The 11,618-nt window shown below is 40.4% G+C and overlaps 1 protein-coding gene across 2 annotated transcripts in view; it reads right to left on the reverse strand.

Moving 5' to 3' along the window:
* LOC111568466 (neurabin-2-like) overlaps positions 1–8,759 on the reverse strand; it is a 41,035-nt gene extending 32,276 nt beyond the window's left edge. Inside the window, exons 1-4 of one of the 2 annotated variants that reach the window (XM_023270135.3) lie at positions 8,605–8,759; positions 1,973–2,368; positions 499–692; positions 84–416 (exon numbers count right to left, since the gene is read on the reverse strand). In XM_023270135.3, the coding sequence (XP_023125903.1) occupies positions 84–416; positions 499–692; positions 1,973–2,282 (837 nt within the window). In that variant the 5' untranslated portion in view covers positions 2,283–2,368; positions 8,605–8,759. Of the gene's footprint in view, positions 1–83; positions 420–498; positions 693–1,972; positions 2,369–8,604 lie in introns of both variants that reach the window. The other variant, XM_023270134.3, reaches the window with a different exon arrangement.
* Between the last annotated feature and the right edge of the window lie 2,859 nt (positions 8,760–11,618).

The following is an 11,618-nucleotide window of genomic DNA, read 5'->3' on the forward strand; positions in this document are numbered from 1 at the left end:
CGGCCTCAAAAAAATCCATATCGGTCAGGCCCTATTCATAGGTTTTGGTTTATGAACTTTCATTCGACTAACTTTCTTCTCACCTTCCTCTCAGCAGCCTCCGCTCTGGCTGGAGGTTTGGGCTTTGGCGCCAAGGCAGGAGCTGACCGTCGTTGGGGGAGGTAGAGGTTGTTTTGTAGTTCGCCTTTCTCGAACGCAGCACTGAGTTGGCTCACAGTGGGGCTGACGGCCTCACCGGGCCCGACCGAAGCTGCAGCAGAGGGAACAGCAGCGGGATGGGGAGCGGGGGGATCATCCAGCCGGTCCAGAGCTTCGGTGGATCCGTTAAAGCGAGCCACCACGTCTAGACGGCTGTCCTGAAAGCCCGACGCCCGCTCCTTCTTCAGCAGGATGCGGTTAGTGGCGGCTTGTTTCTCCTGCTGGAGGAGATGCAGACAGCCAGTCAGTCGGGCCGAGTGGGTAAAATAAAAATCTACATGAGTAAGTCGAACTACTGACCTGTAGAGTCCGCTGCTCAAAGATCCTCCTGGTCTCCTGGAGTTTGGAGAAGCCTCCCTCCCTGCCTGCTTTAGAGTCAAAGCGGTTCACCCTCTCTGACACGGTGGCGCCCATTTTCAGCAGAGCGCTGTGGTCGACGTTCTCATTGAGGCTCGATGCTCTCGGCAGGGACAGTTTTACTGCCTGGTCCTTACCTGCAAAAGACCAGAAAGTCAATTTAAAAAAAATAACTGGAATAAAAACAGAATTCTCATTTTAATGGGTTTTCAGGCTAATGCAGTTCATCCTCCTCGTCTGTATTGTATCAGTGTGGATGGTGTTGCCATTTTAATATCATCTTACAAGGTTTGTTTGAAACATAAAGGAGAGGAGAAATTTAAAAATGGAAGAAGGTCAAATTAAAAATTGAGCCTGCAATAATGGAGGAAGACAGTCAATATTTAGCCAGTTAGAATATTTAGTTAGATTTACCGTGAATCTCACATTCACCGCCTCCTTTCCCCTTCATCTGCCCTCCACTTTCTCCCCCGTCCTGCACAGGACGACTTAGAAAAGTGTTTTTGAATCAGCTCAGTCCACTTTGTTTCCCATTTACAGAGTAAGGGATGTGTGTGAACACTGGATGTTTTTTTCAGCACGAACAAAGAACAGAGAGCCGACAGATCTGCTTAGAATCACAAACTCCACCTTTAAGCTTTTGGTTTTATTTCAGATGTGTTTTGTTTGCTCTTATTGGTTGTCAGTTGGCCTGACTAGGGCAAAAATGGAGACAAAGCCATTACGTGTATCACAACATCAATCAGTTCTTTGGAAAAGTCATGAATACCAACGACTTTCACACGTGTGAATCATTTTACTAGGAGATAACAGAATATTGTAACGGACTGATGTTGCTGACGTTGAGGTTTCATGTTTATTGTTCAGTTCCAGATTTACCTAATGTCACTGAACGTGCCATGTTTAGTTAGCTCACCTCTGATTGGCTGAGAGTCAGCAGTAGAGAGAGCTGGGAACGGTGGCTAATTCTGGAGCTAAGTTATGGGGTTTTTCTAGTTATTCTGGCGTTGGCTACGGTCCACAGTAGCCTGTGTGAAGGTTCAATAAACCAGCAGAGAACCAGATAAAGTCTCACTCATTCATCACAGAGGGTCGCTACAATATATTGAACTGTTTTTACAACTTGACCCATGTACGTCGGTGTTTCGCCCTGTTCAGAGTGTTTTATTATATCTAATTTTCATGGAGACGGCTTTCCATTTCTTCAAAGCATCAGAAGAGTCTGACTTATATTTGGGAGCCATAATGAAGGGTAAAAAGTTAGCGAATGTAGCACAATCCAAGGTGGTGTACAACCAGCGACTGTCAACAAAGCCGTCTTATAGCACTGCGTGACGACATAATCATCCGCTCCGCTCACCAGCTAGTTCCACGTAACCAGTTCCACATAACGACAAAACACCGTAGGTTTTCTTACCAATCATTTTGGCTCCGTCCTCTTCATCACCAGGCGACTGCATCTGCATGAACATGTTCTTGATGCGGTGGACGTTGGATCCGTATTTCCTGCCCCTCCCCGTCGGGCGGGGCAGGGGGGCTGGTTTCGAGGCGGGTTCGGCGCCTCCGTTGGCAGCATTGTTGAGATGATCGGTGGCTTTCTTCAGCGCCGCCAGCCCGGCCTCGTAGGCGTTGCGGTGGGGCGAGGGGCTCCGCAGATTGGAGCTCCCGCTGCCCTCAGTGGAGGCCCCGTTGCCCCCCGTGGCTGACGGGGGCTCAGTCTTCATCATGTTTGGTAAGTCAGATGCCCCCTGGTGAAGAGTAGGTCAGCAGGGAGGAGGGGGGCAGCATCCTGGAGCTGTTTGACATTCACCTCCTGGATCAAACACAAACAGGCAGAGAAGTTCTTTATCAGACCAATAAAAATGGAAATTGTAGCGTTTGTAAAGCTAGTGACAGCAAATATTAAAGTGGAATCAACAAAAAGCCACATTCAGATTCAAATCAAAGATGTTTCTACTCTAGCTGGCCTTCAGTTTGTCACATGAAAGTAGGATTTCGCGCAATAATGCCAAAAATTAACTGATGCCAGCTTCTCAAATGTAAATATTTGCTAGTTTACACTGAATAGCTTTTGGTTTTGTACAGTGGAAGTATAAAGGTATACTGTAGTAAATGAATATGGAGATTTTTCGAACCAATCATACCTGCAGTAGAACAGATGTAATTAAGCACTCAAGCTCTGACAAAAATAATCAGGTGAAAATGAGCAGACCTACTGCTGAACATGACATCAAACAGCATCACAACTGCTTCACTGTGTAATTCATGACACCCCCACGGCGCTCTAGGAGCTGTCAAAATAATCCAATTAAAACGATGACGCGCTGCGACCCCACGTGTCCTCAGCGTCTTCCTGTTGTCGCTCTGAATGCCAAACTTACTTTGCAGCAGCGTCAGCGTATGAATACAGAAGATTCACGTAGTCCCCAGATATCAAAGTGTTTTCTCATGATCGCCATCTAATTAGCCGCTTGGCTGCGTTTGAATCTTGTGCCGTGAGATCTTTGCTACAGTGATGTTTCCATTGGGTTTGATTTCTAGTTCAGCCACAGCAATGAGAGCGAAGTTAATTATTCATTTGGCTCCCTGTATAAATAAAACAGGGTGAAAATAGACATGAGCTAACACAGAAATACAGTTTTTGGTCAACTAATGGAGAGGACCATTGATGGTTGACGACTATAGAAACATTTAGCTATAGCGGTCCCAATGAAAATAAAGTCTTTCAATAAAGTAATTAACTAAGAAAAACAACAGTATCTACAACTGCTCATGTCTTCCTGCTTTGGTGTGCATGTGTTAGTGACTGTAGCTTCATTAAGTTATTGCTCTGGGCGTGAATATAATAGTTAACAACATACTGAGACAGTACGGACAGAATCCTTCAGATAGAAGTAAAAAGCTGCTGTTTTTGCAAATAAATGAGTTGCAACATGATGAATTTTATGAACTGCTCATAAAACCGACCTCACATTTTATTGAGTTCTCAGTTAAAGTTCAAAGTATGTAAACATGCCACCGTGTGAACAGCGGTTGCATAATCTTAAGTGAGCATCAAAGTTGAGCGAGGCTAACAGTTTCTCTCAGATTCCAGTGTTTGTGCTAAGCTAAGCTAACCAGTATAAGAATTAAAGATTCATGTTTACCATAGAAATGTAAGAATGGTATCAATTTTCTTGTCTAACTTTGGCAAAAACAAAAAGGCGAATAAGAGTAGGGTAAAAAATGTCCAACTATTCCATTAATTTCGTTACTTCTCCTGGAAAAGCTGCAGTGAATCCTTAGCAGTGACAACCAAAACAACCAAACAAATAAAGAGCTCCATCTGCAGCAATCGGCATCAACAAAACAACATCCACCAGCTGATCTCTGGCAGGCAGAGCTCCACAGCAGAGAGGGCTACGTACCACATAACATCATGAATAAAACAAGGATGCAGCTATCCACCACTTCAAAAATGACACGAAAAATAAAAAGGTTCTGCGAGTCAGATGATTACCTAATCTAACGTTGACAGAGCCAGAGACATGTCTCATTTGTCCAACAGACTCTGTGGGATCCGTGTGAATCTTCACAGCTGAGGTGTGAAGATGCTGTCATTGAAGTTGCATTGTCACGACAATATGACAAGCACTTCCATTACTTCAGCAACGCAGAACAATCTGCAGTCCGACAGCCTTTGTATGTAATTTGCCTCTTTTGAGTCTACATGATTCTTTGTTAGCTCATTTACAACACAAAAGTCAGATTTTCCACAGATTCAGAGCCTCAGATGATGCCCACACAGAGCAGCATGGGGTGATGTCATTGTTAATTAAGGGTGTGTTTGGTTTGGCTGAAACTTAGAGGTCACCACAAGTTGCCCCAAAAAACAGCGAGATCTGTGGTCGCGTTTCTGGTGAAAATTCAGCAGAGCAGTTTATAAAAAAAAAACAAAAACAAAAAAAAAAACTTCATTATAAGCAAACCAAAAGGACTCCAGCAATTAAATAAAGATGAGAGACTCACGGTTCAGATCGAGCTTCAAAAACACTGAAGCCTACATTTCCCAGAATGCAATTCTCCCTTAGACCCTCCCTATCGATTCTGTACAAATAACAGGAACTAGAGAGAGTCAGGGGTTTTTGCTTGAAAAATTACAACTGATTATCAAAGTAGTTGCAGATTAATGCTCTGCAGCTTCACTAATCATTTCTGCTTTCATTTATTTTCATTTTAATCTCAACCCTGTAAAACCCACTGTTGCAGAAATATATCAGTTTTATTTTTTCAATATTATTTTCTATTTTATATATATATATATATATATATATATATATATATATATATATATATATATATATATACACACATTTTATATTTTATTTGTTTTTGTTAATTTTCTTCTACATTTACTTTTATATATATTTTTTCCTTTTTGTTTTTTGCTCATTTTCTTCCTTATTTTAGTTTATATATTAATATAATTACTTTATTTTTTCCTAATGTTTTTATATTTGTGTTTATACATATATTTTGTTTATCTTATGCTTTTGCAATTTTTTTCTATATGTTTTTTATATACATATATATTCTTTTTGGGCTTTTTTTGCTCACTTTCTTCTATTTTTGGCTTTATATATTATCATTATCATCATTATTACTATTATTATTTTTTTGGTTTATTTTATTGCAATTTTTTTCTATATTTGGGTGTGTGTATATATATATATATTTTTTTTTTTGTTTGTTTGTTTGTTTGTTTGTTTGTTTTTGTTTATTTTTTTCCCCTATATTTGGGTCTCACAGGGTTAATTTTAATTTTATTCTCAGCTGCTACTAAGGTTTGACCCATAAAAACTCACCTCATGCTCAGCCGCTGCTAGTCCAAACACTTTGCAACAACATGCAGCGACATGCAGTGAAAAGTGAATAAAACAAGTTGGATAATGTTGCTGTTTATCTGAAAGCTGACATCTTTTGTCATGGCAACGCTGGCGAACCCGACGTTGACGGGGATGTTGTGTTCTACAGAATGAAACTGTTGTTAGGGAGATAAAACTTGTGAAACAAACTAAACTATGACAGAGGTCGGTTAATTGATTCACAGCACGACAGAAAATAAATTTGCAACTTTTTAGACGATTAAATTATCAATTTTTAAAGTAAGAATGCCAAAAATGTGCAACTTTGATGACTCGCAAATGAAAATAAGCTGAATAACCTTGGATTCTGGACACCTATGAGGAGAAACAACAGTTTTTCTTTACTGTTTAGTGCAAGGGTGTCAAACATGCGCCCACGGGCCTAATCCGTTTTGTGCTTTTTTTTGTCTCGTTTGTGTTGTTAGTCTATTTTTTGTCATTTTCTTTCTTGCTTTGTCATTTTTTGTCATTTGTCCATTTTTTTTGTCCAAGTTCTTGTCTCTTTTTTTGTTTTGTTTCCTGTTGTTTGTCTCATTTTTTGTCATTTTGTTTCTCATTTTGTCTCATTTGTGTAATATTTTGTCTTGTTTTTGTTGGGGGGGGTTTGTCATTTTGATCATAAAGCAAAATACTAGATCATTGACTTCAGATAACTGTACTATACTAAATGTTGTGTTCCTTTGTAGACACTCTGTGATCTGTAAGTTGTAATGTTGTAAAAGACAATCCCTTAAATGTGGACATTTTCAGAATGTACTTTTTTGCACTAAAACAAAGGGAAAATGTGGAGTTGTGGTTATTTATAAGCTATTCTGTGATTTTACTGGTCACTTGAGATCAAATTGGGCTGAGTGTGGCCCCTGAACTAAAATGAGTTTGACACCCCTGATTTAGTGTCATTTTAGTGTCAAAAATTGATCTGCAGGTTAATTGACAATGAATTGGATAATAGGAAAGGCTTTTTCCAGAGCTGTCTGCTTCCACACTGACTCCAGATGGCACTGCTGACCACGGGGGACAAACACACACAAACACACACACTGCAACCACAGTCTTGTGACACCATCTTGCCAAATAGTAGATTCTCACATAGCGATCATGTGAAGCCAAGTGAGCAAAACCCAGCGTAAAGAAAGCAACCTTGTCTAAAGAAACACACACACACACACACACACACACACACACACACACACACACACACACACACACACACACACACACACACACACACACACACACAGAGCTATTACAGCTACAGGCCTCTTTCCTGTTATTGTTAAGATGAAGCAGTGGCTTCTGGTCTCTCTGATGACACAAACCTCCAGAATGCACCACACAGGCGTGGAGCTAAACCTTGACAACATCTCAGCGTGACATGGGTGGGCTTTTCCGTGTCTTCTGCAGCGGTGGCGCTACCAGCGGAGAAGAAGTGACTAAATACAGCTCGTCTTTCTAAGAACGCTTCATCTGCCGAGCCCTGCTCCCTTGTGGTTTGGGGCCGCTTCCTGTCATTCAGTCTGGATTCTCACTCCCAAAACTACTGCGCTTTTGGTTTTTCCTGCTCCGGGACATTTTCATAGTTGATTCGGACCTGTAAGATTTGCTCTCAGTCCTGAATACTGCTGTCCCTCTGAGCTGTCTAATCTCCATTTCAGTGTACTGTATTTACCCAAACCTTCCAAATAGAGCTCCCATCCTCCTCCTACGAGCGTTACACTCACACACACACACCGTTTCACTCGGGTCAATACGATCTAAAATAACAAACAATGCAGCACAAACCACCGCCTGCCTGCACCAATCATCCTCAGCATATGGAGGCAAATGACTATTGACTTCTAATCTATTTATGGGAGGTCCCTGAACGCCTCCTCCCTTCACTAAATACAGGCTACACCACAAACACACACAGAGAGGCAGGCAGAGTGTTTGCTTGGTTCATATGGCAAAAATGACCTTGTGTGATGATCCAGTGTAACATAGAGGACTGGAGCTGTGTGTGTGTGTGTGAGTGTATGTGTGTGTGTGTGTGTGTGTGTGTGTGTGTGTGTGTGTGTGTGTGTGTGTGTGTTCAATATGGTCAACACAATCTGTGAGACAGACACTGCAGTCACTGGTGTGGATGTTTTGGAGCTGGCATGGTGATGTGCTGCCCGTTCAGACATGAGTAATAAGTCGTCCATGGCTGCACAGCATCTCTGTATCCCTGCATGTCTACGTGCGTCACACAGTTTTTTAACAGAAGGCACATTATATTAAAACACAATGAGTCCGTCTATTCACACCACAATCCCTGCATCTGTAGAGGAGACTCCCAGGCCTGGCCTAGTGCAAAGGTTCATTCTGGCAGAGCTGCTATTGGCTAGCTAGAGAGAGGCTTTGTTGGCACATCCGACATATGCTGCACGCTCCGGACTCCCATCCGAAAACTGTCTGTTTATCAACGGTGCTGCTTTTCTATGAAGTACTTGGCGTCACTCAAAAAGATTTGACACTTAACGAGACTCATTTCTTATCACTAATTAATTCGGCGTTCGTGTAATATCCAGAGGAGCTTTGCCAACAGGTAAATGACAACTATCATTTGTGCGTAGCGCGTTGTCCCCGCACTCTTCTTCCACCGGAGCGGAAAGCGACCCGCGCTGTTACTCACACTTGATGATTGGATTACATTTTAAATTAAGCGAGCTTTAATGAATCACCCATGCGCCGAATCCGACTAAAGACTTCCAGGAATTCATAGAAACCCCAGCTGCTTTAATCGGAGGTGGTCACCCCTGCTGGCAACGACGCTGAGCTAAATTTAGAGATTTTCGCAAAGGAGTTCGGCGTGACGCTTTTCTGTGGAGGACAAAAAAAGTGACCGCGGCGCGTTTTCTTTCGCTTAAATCCAGCAAACACTCCGATTTCAGCAGCACAGAGTTGTGAGTGCGGGGTGTTGGTGGGTGTCACTGGCCGGGGTTGGAACCCGGAGGCAGGCGGCTACCAGGCCCTGCTGGCCGGGCTGTCTGCTGCGCTGCGTCGCTTCCTTCCTTCCTGCAGCCTCTCCTCTCCCACACACTGATTTGAACGCAGGTAAATTTAAACAACAAAAAAAATCCCGTGCAAGACCGAGAGGTTCTCTGCTTATCCCCGGCAGTCATACCTGATCTTCCAGTTTGTTGAAGCAGCCCGGTGCCCGTTAGGATCCGTGCTGGAGCGGGTACATTGTCCTCCTGCTGCTGATTCCTCCGAACAGACTGACTGCCTGCCTCCCCTCTGCTCCTCCTCCCTCCTCCTCCTCCCCCCTCACATCATCTGTTTTCCTCCATCTCTCTCTCTCTCTCTCTCCTCTGCGTCCTTTGCTTCATCCTCCCCTCCCTTACCTCTATTCCCCCCCTTCTATATCTGCCCCTTTATTCTCTCCATCCTCCTTTTTTCACACCTTCATCCTCTATTCCTTCCTCCTCTGCCTTTCTACCATCAGGTGTATCAGAATTTATTCTCCTAAGTGGTTGAAATCACATTTTACGTCTCATAAATCCACTAACTGGCTGCCTCATGTCATATAATAAAGCCTAATTATGGGATTTAACCAATAAATAACCCCAGCTGGCCTCAAATACCCACAATCCTTTTCACTGACACCTCTGGTTGGCTGTTTTGGTGGCTGGTTGACTTCTATAAGCTGCTTTTTTTGCAGAAATGACACCTCAGTTTAAGAGGCTTGTAGTTACAGTTAGAGTTAGAGCGACCTCTGCTGGAACAGTCTGGATCTACAGCTGCAATGGAAAGTTATTCCACTTTAACCCTCGTGTCGTCCTGCGGGTCAAAACTGACCCGTTTTAAAGTTTAAAAATGTGGGAAAAAAATATATATTTTCACAGTGAAACTTCTGATGTCCACATTTTCAACATTTTTGGGAAATCTCTGAATATTTGTTGGTGGAAAAAAAGAAACGTAAAAAATGTTTCTTAAGAACATTCACATAAATTTCGCTGGATTTTCGTTGATTTTTTTCTGAATGTTCTTAGGAAAAATATTAAAAGTTTTACTGATATATATGTAATCACTTTAGATACTTTTAGGATTGTTTGGAAGATTTTTACTCATTTTTTGAAAATATTTACAAGAATTTTCTTGCCAAATTTGGGGATTTTTTTTTTTTTAAAAATAAAGGGAAACTTTTAAGGATTTATTGGAGTTTTCTTCCCGAAGGTTTTTGCAAATGTTCAGAAATTTGTGGAGTTTTTTTGCTGATTTTTTGGATTTTTTTCAGACAAGGAAACAATATTTTTTGGTGCCCGTAAATGAGGACAACAGGAGGGTAAAATAAAACCAAGGCTGCAGGGTTTTAGGTTTTTAAACTCAAACTTACTGGTATAAATAAACCTTTTAAGTTTCAAATGCTATTTTAATGGTTTGGCTTTATTGATCCTCTGCTTCTTTTCAAATCCGGACTCAAAACTCATCTGTTCAAGACTATTTATTCTCTCTAACTGCCTCTTTCTTTATGTTTTTTTTTTTTTTTATTAATCTTTTTGTACGGTTTTTATCTGTTGTGTTGTATTTGTTGTTCCCGTAACGTGACTTTGGGTGTCAAGAAAGGCACTTACAAATAAAATGTATTATTTTTATTATCCTTATTATTATTATTGACATAATAATGCTGCATCAACTTAATATTTTGTGTGCTTTCAACTCAGATTTCTACATTAGTTGATTTCAAGCTAAATTCAAGTTAAGATAACTGAATAAAACTGGCTGGATAACTTGCTTTGTTTTACAGCTTGAGGTCAGGGATTGTAAGTCGCCTCTCAGACCTCACTATCCTCTTTTAAATTTCTTATTAAGACTCACTTTAATCACATGCTTTGTTTTCTCTGATGTACATTATCGGTCAAATGTTTTAGAACGTCCCAATTTTTCCAGTGTTTTTCTATTGAATTTGAAGTAGCTCGAGTCCAATAATAGCTTGAAATGGTACAAAGGTAAGCGGTGAACTGCCAGAGGTTAAAAAAAAACAGGTAAGGTTTTGCAAAACTGAAAAATAATGTACATTTTAGAATTACACAAAAAGGCCTTTTTTTAGGGAACAAGAAATGGGTTAACAACTTAAAGCTGTTGTGCAGCAACGGAGGTCGATCAAGCCTTGAAAGTTGATGCTACCAAATCCTACAGGAGTCTCAACTTTTCTTGATTACTGTATTTTATTTTGCCATTGGAAGGCAAGATTTGGCCTAGAAATGGGCTTAAGCAATCTCACTCAACTACTGCACACATCCTAGCTCTTAGAAGAATTGTTGAGATACTAAACCACAAGAAAGAAGCAATACTGGTTTTCATTGATTTCAAGAAGGCTTTCAACTCAATTGACAGAAACAAAAATTTCCAAATTCTACTGGCATATGAAATCCCTCCTCCTATTGCTGAAGCAATAAAACACAGAAGTGAAGGACACCCCTCATCCTGAAGAGCAGGCGCTATGTCTAGACCCAGTGGATGTCCTCCAGACTCTGAGGAGAATCCCAGTAAAGCTGCAGGCCCAGACCAGATACCAGGCTGTGTAGTCAAAGGATGTGCAGAACATCTAACACATGTCCTCACAGATATATTCAACATCTCGCTATGTCAAGCTGTTGTGCCATCATGCTACAAAACCTCAGCAATCATTCAAGCACAGAAAAAACCCATAGTCACAAACAATGAATGACCCTGTAGCTTTAACACCCATAATAATGAAGTGTTTTGAGAGGCTCGCCTCTGTCCTGCCCCCTTTGGCTTGTATTTATTTGTTTTGAGTTGTTTTAAAGGTTCATTATTATTATTATTATTATTATTATCATTATTATTATTATTGTCTATTCGATTTTTATGTCATTATTTTATTGTTCTTTTTTTATCTTTTACCTTTAATTTATTTACATATCTATTTTATTTATTTACTATTATTATCACCTATTAGATATTTCAACATAATTCTTTTATTGCTCATTTTATTCTCTTTTATCCTTTATTTTTTAGAGGTCTTTTTAATTTTTTTTATTATGATTATTATTTTTGTTGCCATTATTATTATTAGATTTTTATATAATTAATTTATTATTCATTTTATTCTCTTTTACATTTATTTATTTATTTGTTATTTTCCATTTAACACTGGAGCAACTTAATTTCTTA

This window comes from Amphiprion ocellaris, chromosome 19 (genome assembly GCF_022539595.1).
Source record: "Amphiprion ocellaris isolate individual 3 ecotype Okinawa chromosome 19, ASM2253959v1, whole genome shotgun sequence".
Classification (NCBI taxonomy): Eukaryota; Metazoa; Chordata; class Actinopteri; family Pomacentridae; genus Amphiprion; species Amphiprion ocellaris.